At 42.2% G+C, this 16,537-nt stretch overlaps 1 protein-coding gene across 3 annotated transcripts in view; it reads left to right on the top strand.

The window, feature by feature from the left end:
- Positions 1 to 16,297, top strand: part of c1h4orf33 (chromosome 1 C4orf33 homolog) — a 41,327-nt gene extending 25,030 nt beyond the window's left edge. Inside the window, exons 3-7 of one of the 3 annotated variants that reach the window (XM_068044010.1) lie at positions 7,158 to 7,218; positions 8,443 to 8,494; positions 9,752 to 9,951; positions 12,441 to 12,548; positions 15,613 to 16,297. In XM_068044010.1, the coding sequence (XP_067900111.1) occupies positions 7,158 to 7,218; positions 8,443 to 8,494; positions 9,752 to 9,951; positions 12,441 to 12,548; position 15,613 (422 nt within the window). In that variant the 3' untranslated portion in view covers positions 15,614 to 16,297. Of the gene's footprint in view, positions 1 to 7,157; positions 7,219 to 8,442; positions 8,495 to 9,751; positions 9,952 to 12,440; positions 12,782 to 15,612 lie in introns of those variants that run through there. The other 2 variants (XM_068044001.1, XM_068043991.1) reach the window with 2 other exon arrangements.
- The last annotated feature ends 240 nt before the right edge of the window (positions 16,298 to 16,537 follow it).

Raw genomic sequence — 16,537 nt, 5'->3', positions numbered from 1 at the left:
GCGCTTGAGATGGCTTGGCCATGTGAGCCGCATGGAAGATGGCAGGATCCCCAAAGACACATTGTACAGCGAGCTCGCCACTGGTATCAGACCCACCGGCCGTCCATGTCTCCGTTATAAAGACGTCTGCAAACGCGACATGAAATCGTGTGACATTGATCACAAGTCGTGGGAGTCAGTTGCCAGCATTCGCCAGAGCTGGCGGGCAGCCATAAAGACAGGGCTAAATTGTGGCGAGTCGAAGAGACTTAGTAGTTGGCAGGAAAAAAGACAGAGGCGCAAGGGGAGAGCCAACTGTGCAACAGCCCCAACAAACAAATTTCTCTGCAGCACCTGTGGAAGAGCCTGTCACTCCAGAATTGGCCTTTATAGCCACTCCAGGCGCTGCTTCACAAACCACTGACCACCTCCAGGCGCGTATCCATTGTCTCTCGAGATAAGGAGGCCCAAAAGAAAAAGATTTCTAATCAGTAAAGCTACTCCACCCCCTCTACCATTTTCCCTGTCCCTCTTGTAAACTTTATAACCAGGTATATTTATTTCCCAGTCCCGACCATCCTGCAGCCACGTCTCCACAATGGCCACCACATCATAATTTTCCATTTGAATTTGCACCTGCAGTTCATCTAGTTTATTTCTTACACTCCGTGCATTTGTATATAGAACTCTTATTTGGGCTATACCCGCTAACCTATCCCTCAGCACTGATGCTTTATTTGCCTGTTTATTATTTCTGTCTTCTGGTTTAACCAGTATACTTCTTGCAGTTTGGTAACAATCAGCCTCACCACTAACCTGCATTCCTACCTTCTCCTTTAACTTCTTGATTTTCCATGCAACTGAACCCTCCCCCTCACTATTTAGTTGAAAGCCCTATCTACAGCCCTAGTTATACGATTCGCCAGGACTCTGGTCCCAGCATGATTCAGGTGGAGCCCGTCCCATCGGAACAGCTCCCTCCTTCCCCAGTACTGGTGCCAATGTCCCACGAATTCGAACCCATTTCTCCCACACCAATCTTTGAGCCACGTATTTACCTCTTTAATCTTATTGACCCTTTGCCAATTTGCTCGTGGCTCAGGTAGTAATCCGGAGATTATTACCTTTTTGGTTTTTATTTATTTTTTATTTATTTTTTATTTAGAGATACAGCACTGAAACAGGCCCTTCGGCCCACCGAGTCTGTGCCGACCAACAACCACCCATTTATACTAACCCTACACTAACCCCATATTCTCTACCACATCCCCACTATTTGCTTTTTAATTTAGCCCCTAGCTGCTCATTGTCCCTCAGCAGAACCTCTAACCTCGTTCTATCTATATTGTTGGTACCTACGTGGATCACGACAACTGGATCTTTCCCCTCCCACTCCAAGTTCCTCTGCAGCCCAGATGAGATATCGCAAACCCTGGCACCAGGTAGGCACCAGAGCCTTCGGGACTCTCGATTCTGGCCACAGAGAACAGTATCTATGCCCCTAACTATACTATCTCCGATTACGGCTACACTTCTCTTTTCTCCCCCCACATGAATGGCTCCCTGTACCACGGTACTGTGGTCAGTTTGCTCATCTTCCCTACAGCCTCTGTTCTCGTCCACACAGGGAGCAAGAATCTTGAGCCTGTTGGACAAGGACAATGGCTGAGGCTCCTTGAGCACTATCTCCTGGATCCCTCTACCTGCCTCACCCATACTCACACCCTCCTGTCCCTGACCACTGGCCAAATTCACGGTGGTTAATCTAAGGGGTGTGACTGCCTCCTGAAACACAGCGTCCAGGTAACTCTCCCCCTTCCTGGTGTATCGCAGTGTCCGAAGCTCAGACTCCAGCTCATCAACTCCGAGCCGGAGTTCCTCGAGCAGCCAACACTTGCTACAGATGTGGTCACTAGGAACCACAATGGGGTCCACCAGCTCCCACATCATGCAGGTACAACACATTGCCTGGCCCTGCATCTCTATTTTATTTAATTAGATTTTAATTTGTTTTTTAAATTTCCGACTGGTCTTTAGTTTTTAATCTGTAAAATATTTGTCCTATTCACCTTTAATCTGAAATCAACTTAGAATAGGTAATTCAAATTAGCAGTTACTTACCAACCAATGAACTTTACTGTTTTCCTGTGATGTTACTCTTTGTTTTTTTTTTCTACTGTTTTTACTCCCTTAAATTACCCAAAAATTAGATTTACACTAGGTACCTCGATTTCCCCCCAAAAAAACACTACCTACTATATTAAAAAGAACTGTACACCTTTCTCTTTACTTCAGTTACTTACTGAGCTATTTAGAGTTATTCCCTAATAGCAGTTACTCACCAACCAATCGCCTTGCAGCTTTCCTGTGATGTCACTGTTGACTTTTTTTTTGTCAAAACTCCGGCGTGCCTGGACTGCTCCGGCTTGCTGAGTGAACTCTCTCCCGGTCTCTTTGTGCTTCGGCTCCGCTCTCGCTGTTTCCCGCTCGCTGAATGAACTCTCTCCCTGTCTGTTTATACTCCCGCTCCGCTCTCGTTGTGTCTCACTCGCTAAATGAACTCTCGCTCTGTCTCCTGGTCTCTTTGTGCTCCTGCTCCGCTCTCGCTGTGTCCTGCTCGCTGAATGAACTCTTGCTCTGTCTCCCAGTCTCTCTGTGCTCCGGCTCCGCTCTCGCTGTTTCCCTCTCGCTGAATGCGTAGGGCAGAATGTTGTGTATATGCGTAAATCTATTTTTCTCCTTTATGAAATTGCTGGTGGCAGCAGTTTCCTGTGACAGGATTGATGATGTTGGTAACTTTATATTAAATCTGGTATAAGCAGATTTCTGCCTCCAAAGTGACATTCATAATCAAGGAAACTACTACATAACATTAAAGCATTGCTGAAGCCACTTAAACTTATGATTTGTGTATGGCTTTAGTCAAGAATATTTATCTATAGAATATTTTTGCATTCAGATGGCACTTTAAGCTTTGGGAATGCACATCGTCAGACACTATCCAAACTTTTGGATTGTGGTAGAGTTTATGACCCATTTATGAGATCTATGGTAGTTAGATTAGCTTTGTGCTTGTATTGCAGACTCAAGGCAAAAATATTACATACATTACTGATACTGAACAATGCTGGCCTTCACAAATACAATGTGATATTTACTTGTTACTTTCTAAAACCTGATTAAGGTATGAGTTTTGTTTGTTCTCTCCTCAAATCCTCTTCTTCAAGTTATATTTTTCAGTACTTCACACAATATTTGCTGAAGATGCAATAATTGTTTTTATTCTTCTTTGTCCGTGTACTTGGGATTTTGCATAGATTTTTACATTTGCACATAGATTTTGATACAAATTCCAGGCAGGATTTCCTAATGTGTCTTTCTAGAGGTCAAGTTGGCTATTTCCAGCTCACTCTGTTTGTTAACAACACTTAATTGTTCCTTCATGCAAATTGCTATCTTTTCAAAAAGTGGAAGTGTTGATTTGCAGAGTGTTTATTGTAACCATGCTGGATGATATGAAGAACATCTGGTAGATTTTCTTTTCACTGTCACCTGAAAATCCATTCACATAGCCTTTCCATCTGCAACTTAGATGATATCAACTATTCTGCTTTTATTTATAATGGAGGGATTTGAACTCCCTTACCTATCATAAACTGGGCAGTATGGAGTTAAGGAATAGAAGATCTATTATGTAGTTAGTGTGATGTTCTTGGGATTGGGATGAGGTTTAGCCAGGTTTAATAAGAAATATAAGGCAAGGACTAAGACAGAGGCAGCATGATGTTGAACATAATGGAGTCGTCTTTATTCTGTTTTACTTTCACTTTCCCTTTGTTAGCATGTGTGTTCTACAGCAGCCTCAAGTGTACACAATGCACATTGCAATTTCAAAACACTGCGTCCCTCCCCTTCTTAGTAAATGGAAGACCATAGCATGTTTCAATGGTTTGTTTCTAAAAATGCAAACAATAAACTTAAACATAAATAATTCACTTCATAACATAGTCACTTAAGCATGGTGGGCATTTTCTCTCATGAGTAAGATATCGTCTGACATCAGATGTAGTCCTATTTGACTCGTTCTTCATCTGAGATGTTGACGTCGGAATCAAATTCAATGTGTGTGAGTGGTGTTTTCAGTGCTTTGAAGAATGACGCGTTTCTTGTGATGATTTATGAACTGCGCTTAGCAGTGATCATTGATCCTTTTGTATTGGTCACAACAAATGGTTGGATATCATAAGGGGTTGTTTGTTTCCCAACATGACTATCACACTTCACAAGTACTTTATCTCCTGGCTCTAGCGGTGTAGCTCTAAATTTCATGTTTCGCTCTGCATTTACTTTCATTCGATCCTTCTGATGGTAGATTGGGCATAGACAATGCCATATTGATCAGCAATGTAGTGATAGTGCATGATCAAGGATCGGGATTGCATTCCTTTTCAGAGGAAGCTTCTCTGCAATGATCCTAGATTACTTTGGAGAGATTGGTGTGTGTATGCACTGTACAACCTTCCTGTGTGTCATTCTAACACAATCTCCAACTTAAAATGCTGTCTGTAAAAGTAAACAAAAACCTTCCAAAAATTTTCATACCCGAAAGCAATGTTTCCTGTTTTTCACCATCTATTTTCTTTTTACCTCATTGCCATTGTAATTGCCACCAACCCAATGCATTTTGCAATTACAAAACACTACAGATAGTCCATTTTATAGCTTATTGGGTGGACCCACCTCCAGGAAATACCTTGCTACTGACTGGGCCACCAATATTGCATCACCCCAAATCTGGTGAGCTTTATTGGGATGTCTGTTTGGGATGCCGAACTCACCAGTTCTACTTAAATGAGGCTCCGCCCTCGAAATTGATCAAGACTGCCCCTGCACCTCCCACTAGCTGTCCACTCAAATGCTAAAACACCCCTTAATATATAAAACAGAAAATGATGAAAATGCAAGGGTCAATGTTAATCAAGAGATGTGTAGACACTGAAGAAAGAAGCCAAGTGGGCATATTGCCTGAAGAAATGATAACAGGTGGACAAAAAGGCTAACAGAGTGGCAGCCAAGAACAGGAAAAAAAAGGGGGAGGCCAAGAAGAAGATGGAGAGATGACACAATATCATACCGACATGGGCGAGGACAGCAAGGGATAGAGATAAAAGGCATGAGGAGGGCTACATCCTACAGTGGATGAACACAGCCTAAATGATGATGATGGTATACACACTGATGCATTTATCAGTCATCTTTTCAAACCTTTAAAACAAAGTTGGTGACAAGGCTGGCTAGTAGATTATTGTTTCTGGAGGTTAGTTCACTGAGAGCTTCTTTTTATGACAATTTGTTTTCCCTTCGTCTGAGTGCACTGATTCCTTTCTAGGAATAATGGTTCCATAGATGCTAGTCATCCTCAGCTGCTTCACCTGGCTGGGCATATTCTGTGTGTGAGCATAGAAGCTAATCAATCATAAGGGGAATCATAACCAAGCCAATCCTGTCCTCTTCTCACATGTACATGTACCTACACCAAGGGTCACTGAGTACTGGGAACTCTGGTCTATTCTTCCTTCAGTAACCCAGAGGCACTGAAGCCATTTGTAACAGCCCTCCTGTTGGTTTGTTTGCAATTGTTAACACCTACTCTGACTTTCCTGTTCACTGCCTGATTCAGTACTGAAAAGTAAAGAAACAAAAACAGAAAATGCTGGAGACACTCAGCAGGGCAGGCAGTATCTATCAAGACACCGTTTCAGCAGCCTGCCTCGCACTTAATTTCCTCTGTGGATTTCATGAAGTTACTGCATTTGCACATAAATGAGACATTAAACTTACCACAGAAAGTTAAGTCTAGTAATCAATAACATAAGTACCCTTTTAATGGTGTGACAATTGTTGATGACTGCCAGGCAGAAAGTGAACAATTAAAAGTGTGGCATCTCACTCCTTCAGGTAATGAATTGTTGGAGATTTTTAAAAAGTCAAATTTTAAATTTTAGAAGTGTTTCTCTTACTTTTCCTTTGTCTTGTCTTTATCTTGTAATTCAATCTTTCTTTCCTCTATCTCTCTTTCTCTTTCTGAACCCTGTTGCCCCATTATTTACCAAAGTCTCAGATGTCCTGTTCCATGAACTTAATAGGGTAAAAGAACTTTGAGCTGTAGGGTGCAGAAAAATGTCTAACAAAGCATGCACACCGTGAGCTGGATTTTGTGCTGGAGGCGGGGCTCCCAGCGCCAACCGAAAAGGCAGGGGGAATCCCACCTCTGCTTTTTTGTGCCAACCCAGCCCCCTTCCCCCCCACGGCCACCCCTATCCACCCCCGAGCAATCCTCCGGTCTTTTTGAATCAATGTTTTAGAAGGCAGGATCCCGCTTCCTAGAGCTGCCAGCCCATCAGAGGGAGTATTGGCAGTGCAACCGGAAGTGGTGGTCACTGCCGGTACTGCAGAGGCCTCGGAACTAGGCCCAGCGGTGGAACCTGGTACAGAGGTAGGTGAGGCGGAGTTGCTGGGACCAATCCAGAAGGCCCCGTCAAGGCGGGGTGGGAGAGGTGGATCCGGGGGGTAAGGATCCTGGTGGGGTCCTCTGTGGGCCACAAATTGCTCACGAAGGAGGGACCCACCCCCCACCAAGCCGGCAGGGAGGGCACCTTATGTTGAAAGGATTCCTCCCCACGCAACAGAGGCCCTCCCCACCCCCCTGCCGCCGCTGGTAACGTCCCAGCAGCAGTGGCAAGAGGCCCTTAATTGGTCCTTCATGGGCCATTTAAGGGCCTGAATTGGTCTCTGGGCAGGAAGGCCGTTGTTGGTCTATCCCGTCCCCGGGAATATCGCTTGGCAACGGATCCTCCGTCCCACCGCGACCTGCCCCCCTTTCCCCTCCCCCGTCCCCCCGCTCCACCTGTTGCAATACTCCATGCCCCGTGCCTCTGATCCCGCCTTAGGGGGCCTCGCAAAATCCCGGCCTGTGACCTGCCCTTCTTCAGCAAATTCTGGAACATACTTTTTTTAAAAGTGGATGACTGGAGACTGGGGGTCATGGACCCTGGATAAAGCTCCTGCATCTAAACTGACTTAGTCCCGAAAACTTATTCAGTAGCTTAGAAGAGTAGCATAATATTTTGAAAATTGCTTTCTGTATCCTTAATCTTTTCGTATTTCATGTTTAACAGTTGTAGAAGCATTTTTCTTGAATAGCAGCAAAGAACTGTACCTTGAAGTGGAACTCTGCCCGTAAGTATTAGGATTTTTCCTTTTCACTCTTGGATGTTGGCATAGAATCTCAGTGTTAATAACATGTATTCTTTTTCATAATATTTGTACAATAACTAATATTTTGTCAAAATACTTTTGGTTATAAATTTAAACTGCAGTTAGTCTGATTAAAATGTGTACATGTACTATAAGTCAAAGGTATTTTGCTGCCAGGACTTACTTATTCCTGCCCTTTCATTTGAAAATATGGCCGGAATTTTGCAGTTGTCGGACGGGAGCCATCCACCGACCGAAAAGTCAGTGGCAATTCTGCCTCCACTGGGCCTGGGGATCCACACCAGATTTTACAATCTCCAGGCCCTTAATTGGTCTTGGGCGTGACTTACACCTCGTTGAGGCAGGAGGTCCTGCCTAATGGAGCTGCTGGTCAATCAGTGGGCCAGCAGGTCTTAGTCCCAGCAGCGCCAGCACGAGTGGTGGCCACTGCTGGGACTGCAACCTAGCTTCAAGTTCAAGCTGACGGAGAGGACGGAAAAGAGGTAAGTTTTTGGGGCCTCGCTGGAGGTGATTGGTTGGGCCCCGGCGAGGCAAGGTGGGGGTTGATTGGGGGGGGGGGTGCAGGGGCGTATTGGGTGTTGGGGGTGGTTGAGGCATTGGGGTCGGCCCTCCGTTGAGCACATGGTGCCTGATCAGGAGGGCCCCTTCAACAGGCCGCCTACCTTTTACATGCGGCTTTTCTCAGGCCTGGGCTGCGTGCCAGCCAACAGCAAAATCCCCGTGGCGGTGGGCGGAGGCTGTTAAGTGGCTGTCAACTGGCCACTTAAGGGCCTTGATTGGCCTGGGGCGGGCAGGCTGCTTCCCGCCACCACTGTCCAGTGTAAAATGGCGGCAGAGGCAGGAGCAGGTCGGGAAGGGCCCCCCAAGCCTCCCACTCTGTTTTAGGCCCCCACCAGCCTGCGCTTTGGGAGGGGCGTAAAATTCCTATGTATTTTTCTCTTTTTCTTAAGTTCCTCGTATTGTGCACTGGTCTTTGTTGGTATTGGTCCAGTAGCTGCTGGTAATTTGTAATAAAGTGATCTTGAATTTTCCTTCCTCTAAGGAAGGGCCTTTTTCTGACAAAATGGTTGATTGAGAACTCAAATGTAATTCATTTTCAATTTTAGTCTTGCATTGTTGTGTACAGTTTTATGCTGCAGTTTTGTTTCAGTATTAACAGTATCCTCTCTGCTTTAATGTTGTTAGACATGGACAACATTTAGTGCTATTGCTTGCTGGTAGAGGAAGAGCATGGAAGGTAAGTTATTACAGATGATCAGTATATGATCAGTAATATGGTAATTGACCAGCAAATTGGGTCATTACAAAACTTGCATGAACAAATCCTCCACACAATGGTTTCTATGGCTCTGAAATTCCTGAGGGTGGGGGTTGTTTCTGTATATCTCATTGTAATGTTGTTATGAGTTCAGAGAAACTCTTGACAATGGCAGAAATGATTGTTGATGCAGTTTTTCTGAGGGTTCGGCTGATCTGCTGAAGGTGCAATGGTGATTTGGAAGAACATAATATGGAATTTCTGAACTTAAATGTTTGGCAGCACCAAAAAAATGTACTTTTGCACTTCTGTAGTAGATTTCTCTCTTTAGAATCCATTCTTTAGAAAGTATGTTTAGGATTTTGCTGCCCCTTAAGCATTATTTTCTGCAATGGTGGCACTGTTATTCTTTTAGAAGTTAGGACAAAGACTCTGAGACTACATCAACATTTGCAGGGGCTCCTGGCAATATGTCACTGTTTGGAAGGCGTTTCCCCCGAAGAACAGAGACCGCCACTTAATACTAAATAATAGAAAATGCTGTCGTCTTATGCGATGACCTAGAATTTTTCAAATTTGTTTTATTTAGGACACTTACAGTCAGCAGAAAAGAGGATTAACTTCCATCCTGTGAGGTTGAGTGCGATTTGACCATTGGTGCTATGAACAAAAGGACAATATTCTACCCTTTACCTATTTCCCAGAAATGATTTCTATCTCTATTAATACACCTTCACTCGCAGTTGTAACAGTGTTTACAATTTGCAGCTTATTTTGTCAGTGTACTATTATTATAGACAATATTTCCTTTGCACTATTACCATGAGTGCATGGGATTTTATAGGTCAGTTATACTACAGGTTCTCAAACATTTTATACAGGAATAACTAAACCATCTCTGTACCTAGTTATAAATCCCACTATCCAAAGGTGGAAATTTTTACATCCATACTAAAATTGGAATAAATCATGCTACCGCTTACATTGATGAAAATTGATAAGTCTCCATACACAGATTGCTGCCTGATTGGGCTATTAGCTACTGCTGGGACTCAGTAGTGTAGCTATTGTTTCTAATTTTAAATATTTGTCTACATTTTAATTTTTACTTTCAAGTAACTTTATTTGCTGATAGTTTTGAAGATTCAGTTCTTCAGAATGCATTTGCATCTGCATTCCTAAATGAAACTAAAACTCAAAAACATGAAATTATTAACTGTTTTCCCTTCACATTAGAAAGAACTTGAGTTAAAATATGACTGTACAATTCATGAAGAAAACTGGGAAGGCAAAGCACTTCTCCCTTGGAGTTATTTTCCTGCTGGTGTTAACAAGTTTAATGCCTACGCAATTCATGGCTCTGGTGATAAAAGAGTTTATGAGGCTCTGTACCCCATACCTAAAGATCAGTTAAAGAAGGGGCAACAGCCTGACTTGTAAGTACAAATATTTACCATTTATTGCTCTTTCTGTCTGCAATGTCTAAATATTTTTTAAAATGACATTATGTTTGGAGCCCACATTGACTTACTAGTTGCCACAGACCAACTGTTTGACCTTTACAATGATCAGATCCATTATCGGAAAGTGCAATGAAATTTTTCCCTCTCATCTGGTCAGGTGTGTTCCTGTTACATAATAAATTATGTCTAACCCAAAGCAGTGGATAATTGGTGAAGCAGTCCCTACTGTGTATTATAATAGAATGTATAGGGCTTTTAAGCACATTTAATTAGCTTCAGATAAAATGTCATGTTTTCACCCTTCACAATCAATAGTACTTTTCATTTACATTCCCTTATATAAAATTATTCAATTGCCACTTGAAAAATAGAATTAATTTTTTACATTTGAATCATCTTGGTATATGGTTTCAGCTTACATTTTAACCATTGTTATTTTCAGTGCAAGGCATCTCTAAGCAGGTTATGTAAACCCCATCTCTGAATTGAATCCAAACAAACATTGATGGCACTGGTACCCAAACTGTGATGCCATAAAGTTCTAGGATGTTTGCATTTGTGATTTCCCCCAGAGTAAGTTTTCTGATCTCATGCCGTGTGTGAATGCATTGAGCAGATGCTGGATGCTAACTCACAGGACAGGATAGAAAGAGAGAAACCCTGTGTTGCTTTCACAAACTTATTCACAGCTTGTTATGAAGCAATATTGGAGCAGATGTCCAACCTGTCCTCTAGGCTGGGAAAGATTTTCGGAAATAGATGGAAAATATCTTAAATGCTAAATATAATTGAGGAAAAACACAAGGGCTAGATAGAAACCTGAAATTAAATGATTTTTAAAAATTCTTTCATGGGATGTCGGCATCGCTGGTAAAGCCAGCATTTGGCTATAAACTGAGAGAGGGGACTATGCAGCGAGACCTGGGTGTTCTCATACAGCAGTCGCTGAAGGTAAGCATGCAGGTCCAACAGGCGGTAAAAAAGGCAAATGGTATGTTGGTCTTCTTCGTGAGAGGATTCAAGTACAGGAGCAGGGATGTCTTGCTGCAATTATACAGGGCCTTGGTGAGGCCACACCTGGAATATTGTGTGTAGTTAGTTTTGGTTTCCTTATCTGAGGAAGGATGTTCTTGCTATAGAGGGAGTGCAGCGAAGGTTTACCAGACTGATTCCTGGGATGGCGGGACTGACATATGAGGAGAGATTGAGTCGATTAAGATTATATTCGCTGGAGTTCAGAAGAGTGAGGGAGGTGGGGGATCTCCTCGAAACCTATAAAATTCTAACAGGACTTGACAGGGTAGATGCAGGGAGGATGTTCCCGATGATGGCGGAGTACAGAACCAGGGGTCATAGTCTAAGGATATGGGGTAAACCTTTCAAGACTGAGATGAGGAGAAATTTCTTCACCCAGAGAGTGGTGAGCCTGTGGAATTCGCTACCACAGAAAGCAGTTGAGGCCAAAACATTGTATGTTTTCAAGAAGGAGTTAGATATAGCTCTTGGGTTTAAAGGGATCAAAGGATATGGGGAGAAAGTGGGAACAGGTTACTGAGTCGGATGATCAGCCATGATCATAATGAATGGTGGAGCAGGCTCGAAGGGCCAAATGGCCTACTCCTGCTTCTATTTTCTATGTTTGTTGCCCATCCCTAAGTGCCCTTGAAAACTGAATGGCTTGCTAGGCCATTTCAGAGGGCAGCTAAGAGTCAATCACACATTGCTGTGGTCTGGAGTCACGTGTAGGCCTGACCAAGTAAAGACTGCAGATTTCCTTCCCTAAAGGACATTGGTGTTGCTGCCCTACAATTCAACCTTTGCTTATTAGAGCAATTAGCAAAAGGCAACCTAAAATGTTGAAGACCAAAGATCCTGTCCATCACTTGTAGAATATGGGGTTGAATTTTACACTTTTAGCCCTTTGCACTGGGTGTAACTGAGGCAGAGTTGATGGGATTTCTGGTAGATGATGCTATGCTACCGCTCCTGCCTCTCTCTTGTTGACGTCAGTATGGGGAAAGTTGGATGCAAGAAGTGCCCATCCTCACCTCCATTGGAATTTTTCATTGGTTGGAAGAAAGGGCAGAGACCAGAATGTGGAACCAGATCTAACCCCAAATTTCTTATCCTGCCTAACCTGCATCTTGGAAGTGCCCTCCCAGGCCCAGGAATTTCAACTCCTTTTATAAAATTTATGATCAAATAAAGGCCTCTACAGTGTAAAGGAGATTCTGACCTCTTGAGCCACAAAAAGTTGGAAGATTGGTACAATTTCAGAAAATGCAATGATACCACTTCTCCATTCAACAAATTACATCTCCTTAATAACCCCCACAAAAATCATAGCCATGTTTTTTTTTTAGTTTTCCTCCCAGGTACTGTTGCTTTTTTAACCATGTTAAGTTACTTAGTATTTTCTTTTACCATGATCAGAATATAATTGATGTGCTTTTCTGTCTTAGTCATCGCTTGGAATATTTCAAGGATTTCAGCTTGAGTTCAATTCTGGGAAAGCAATGGAAACAGCCCCAGTCTGACCTGTGGAAATCTGCCCCTGGGACCAAGAAGTGGTTAGCTTGCTTTGATTGCTGTTCTTGTCTCTCAACTCTTGGTATACCTGTCTGAGGCTCCTTTTTTCCCCTCGGTTCAGCAGACTCTACATCAATAATTTTTAAAATGAGCTATTTACAATTGATGAGATTTTGGATCAGGACTGTGTAGTATAATCTTTTGACATTATATATAAACTTCTTTCCATCCAGATTTGTGGCCTGAAACTTGATTTAAAACTAATTTGTATCTGTTAGAAACAAACTTCACATCTTATACAAGAAAAATATGGGAATCTGAGAGGTAATTGGTTAGTCTACTGTTCTTGTATCTTATTTTTGTAATGTTAAAGACTCATGTCTCAGCACAAGAATGAGCCAAGCACCAGCATCCCAACTGAATTAGTTACATTAGGGTGCCTGAACCTCTGGCTTTTGTTCTGGGAATTGTTTCAGGTTCACTGGTTATTTCAGGATCACATGGTACAGTACTGCTGATCGCTCTATATTCGGACAGAGGGATTTTCCATTTCTCCCAAATCCAGGGTGATTTAAAAAAAAAGCACGAATAGAGAAGAGAGAATTAATCCTTGTGGCTCCTTGCTGCCAAATAAATCAATAGTTTCTGACCTCTTGGAGACACCGACTTCTCTCCATTGTCAAGATGCAATTGTTATCCCAGAAATAAGGAAAATTCTACCACCAGGTGCCAGTCAGTGCTCTGTGGTCTTGTCAGCAGCGAGCTCACAACCACTTGTCAAGAAGAGAAGGTTCCTACCATAAGCATTGGTCGGGAAATTCCTCAGAACTTTTCCTGCTGTAACTTTGCGGCAAACAAGGTTTCCAGTTATCAGGAATAAAGACATTTTCCTTGGAGCTGGTACCGTTTACTGGAACAAAAGCAAAATGTCGGGGATGCTGGAAGTCTAAAATAAAAACAGAAAGTGCTGAAAATGGCCAGCAAGATCGGCAGCATCTGTGGAGGGAGAAACAGAGTTAAATTGTGACGATAGGTCATCAACTTGAAATGTTAACTGTCTTCTCTCTCCAAGATTGCTGCCAGACCTGCTGAGTGTTTCCAGCATTTTCTGTTTTTATTTCAGACTTCCAGCATCCCTGATATTTTGCTTTTGTTCCAGTAAATGGTACCAGCTCCAAGGAAGTTTCCTGCCACTGTAATCTTCTAAATAGTACATAAGTCAAGTAGTTATCTGCAAATGGGAAGAAATCACACCATAGTGTTAAGACCTGGTAATTGATCTGTGTGAAATTGTCCAAGTACTGCACTACCTATGCAATGAGGGCTCTTATAGACAATTCAACATTCAGGGTTCATTTTAGCCATTTTCTACTTTATTTGAGGACCTCTAACTTGTCATTTTATTAAACAACTGTGAAACTGTGCACTTTCAAGCCTACTGCTTGGGCAGAGGATGAAAACCTGAGCCCCAGATTAACCTCCTGTGCCCAACAAGAATTTGCTATGGTGGTGGGAAGGGGAGTGGGTGGTGGTGGTGGGAGGTTAGTAAACGAGGCCAAAGTACTTACCACTCCGTTCATGCCACATTCCCCCAGCTATGATTTTTACTCCTGGTTTTCGAGAAGCAGATGATGCCCTCGCTGTAGATAGGCAAGGGCCTCGTAAATTGAGGTTTGATGATGTCACTCAGGCCTCGCTGCTGTTCTTGCTCTGGGCCACACTGGAAATGAAAATCAGGAGAGATGTATAATAGGCACTGATCCAATATCATCTATTTTACACTATTGTCCAAAGTCAAAATTACCCCTGCCCTCCATAGATTCTTAACAAAAGCAGTTACTTTTGCAAAGATTTAGCATATGTAATGTGCTTTATGAGAAGTAATGAGAAAAATCCACTGTAAATAAACCATCTATATCAGTTTGCACTCGTGGTGGACATGGAATTAATTCCCTATTGAAAATGTTAGTACAAAAAATTATGAATCATAGCAATACCACACTACATCAACTTCAGTTGATTAAACTGCGGGATGAAGCAATTATGAAGCAATATTGGACATTGAAAGCTAATCTGCAAAGATCCTCCCACTCTGCCGCTTAGGATAACAGCTGCTGTCAGAGACAAGTATGTGAACACACATATATGAAAGTTTTGGGGGCCTTTTTTGGGTTGTACAAACAAGTTGTAGGTCAGAAATTGGAACTGTGTTAAATCTCTGTCATGGGCTAATGCTTGAGCCAGAAAGCCTAAGGTACTGTAGGGCTCTGTTGATGATTAACCAGGCTCAATGGTAAAACAACTGTCACTGGAGATTGGGACACTTCCCATTCAGCTCCAGACAACCTTGTAAACCAATATTGTAATCAGTAGAGGGGATCTTGCTGAACAAGCAATGGGAAGTATCAGTACAATATACTAGTATTTTAATTGGTAAACTCCTGCAGTGTCCAGATACATATTTATAGCCTTGACTCTTGCCAATCTACACATAAATTCTTTGGGATAATCTTTGCAAGAAAACTGTCCATTCCATATTATGATAAGCTAACCAAACAAAAAGAGCAATGCTAATGATTTATCCAACATTGCTGCTCAGTCCAGTTAATGCAACCTACCCAAGAGTGATCACTTTGCTAAACACCTCCACTGAGTCTGCAGTGTTAGCCTGAGCTTGCAGTCACATGCCACTTTAATTCTTCATTCCATTCCCAGTCTGATCTCAGCTTCCTACACTGTTCCAATGAAGCACAATGCAAGATTGAGGAGTTGTACCTCACCTTTCTACTAGGCAGTTTGCAGCTTTCTGGCCTTAATATTGAGTTTAACAGCTTTCGATCTTAATCACCGCTTCCATTTTCTCTTGGACATTCTGTAACTGTTTACAACTCTTCTGGACCAATCTTTTGTTTCAATGTTTGTCCCATTATCATTTTACCTTACACTCTCATTCCTTTTGTCATTTAATCACTCCTGCCCTCACAGGAGTTCCAGCCGCCTTTTCGCTGCTCTGTATTTCCTTAAAAGCTGTTCATTGCCTGCATCTTCCAGTTCCACAATGAAAGTCATTGACCTGAAATGCTAACTCTTTTTCTCTCTCCACAGATGCTGCCAAAGCTGCGGAGTGTTCCCCATATTTTCTGTTTGTAGTTCAGATTCACAGCATCTGCAGTATTTTGCTTTTGTTTTAATGCAGTATATCTGTTTATAGTACAATCTGTAAATGCATTGTTCTGAATAGAAATTTGGGAAACAATGTCACTGGAAACATTTTTGTACAGAATTGTATGTTTCAGCTGGCACAAGCCAACACAACTTTTATTTGAATATATTAGTTAAAGCAGGACCCACTGCATAAAAGAAACTGTGTGAACTGTGACAAGGAGGGTGAACAGCGAACATGTGAAATCCAAATCAACACTGAACAAAGAAGTGATTAAAAATAAACTGGTTAAATAACACAGCATTTCACCAATATGTAACAGATGACCCTGTAGTGCAAAATATATGTGCGTTACTTTAATATGTTAATTTCTCTATCATATAGTAAAACAGAAACATGAAATGTGAAAAATGAACAATATAGGGAGTGATTTTCGCAGAATACTTTAGGCACTAAAGAGGTGATCAACAAAGGGTCTTAAGCTGAAATGCTGGTTTAGCGCATGTTTAGTGCAAGACACCATCTTGGTAAAGAAGTTGAAGCCAGCGCTAAGAACAGCTACCCAGGGACTTGTTAAACAGCAGATTGTCACTTAAAATTCCTGCTTATTAAAGAGGATACATGGTATTTTGGTGTCTAGTACTTCAATTTGCACCCTCTTCTAACAGTGACCAGTAAATAATATGTTGATGTCAATTTCAAGCACTACTTAAAGGGATACTCAGCATTTCATGAGCATTGCTGCTGGAGCTGTGAAGAGGACTTTCTAGGCCACTTTTCCAAGACTTCAACACTCTAGCAGTATTTATTGCAGAAATTCTCTGAGGACAGCCCTGAAAAGAGTAAGTGGTATGCTACTCTGTGACT

This window comes from Heterodontus francisci, chromosome 1 (assembly GCF_036365525.1).
Source record: "Heterodontus francisci isolate sHetFra1 chromosome 1, sHetFra1.hap1, whole genome shotgun sequence".
In the NCBI taxonomy this organism is placed as follows: Eukaryota; Metazoa; Chordata; class Chondrichthyes; order Heterodontiformes; family Heterodontidae; genus Heterodontus; species Heterodontus francisci.
Note: the sequence above shows the minus strand (reverse complement) of the source record. Positions and strands in the feature narration are given on the sequence as shown.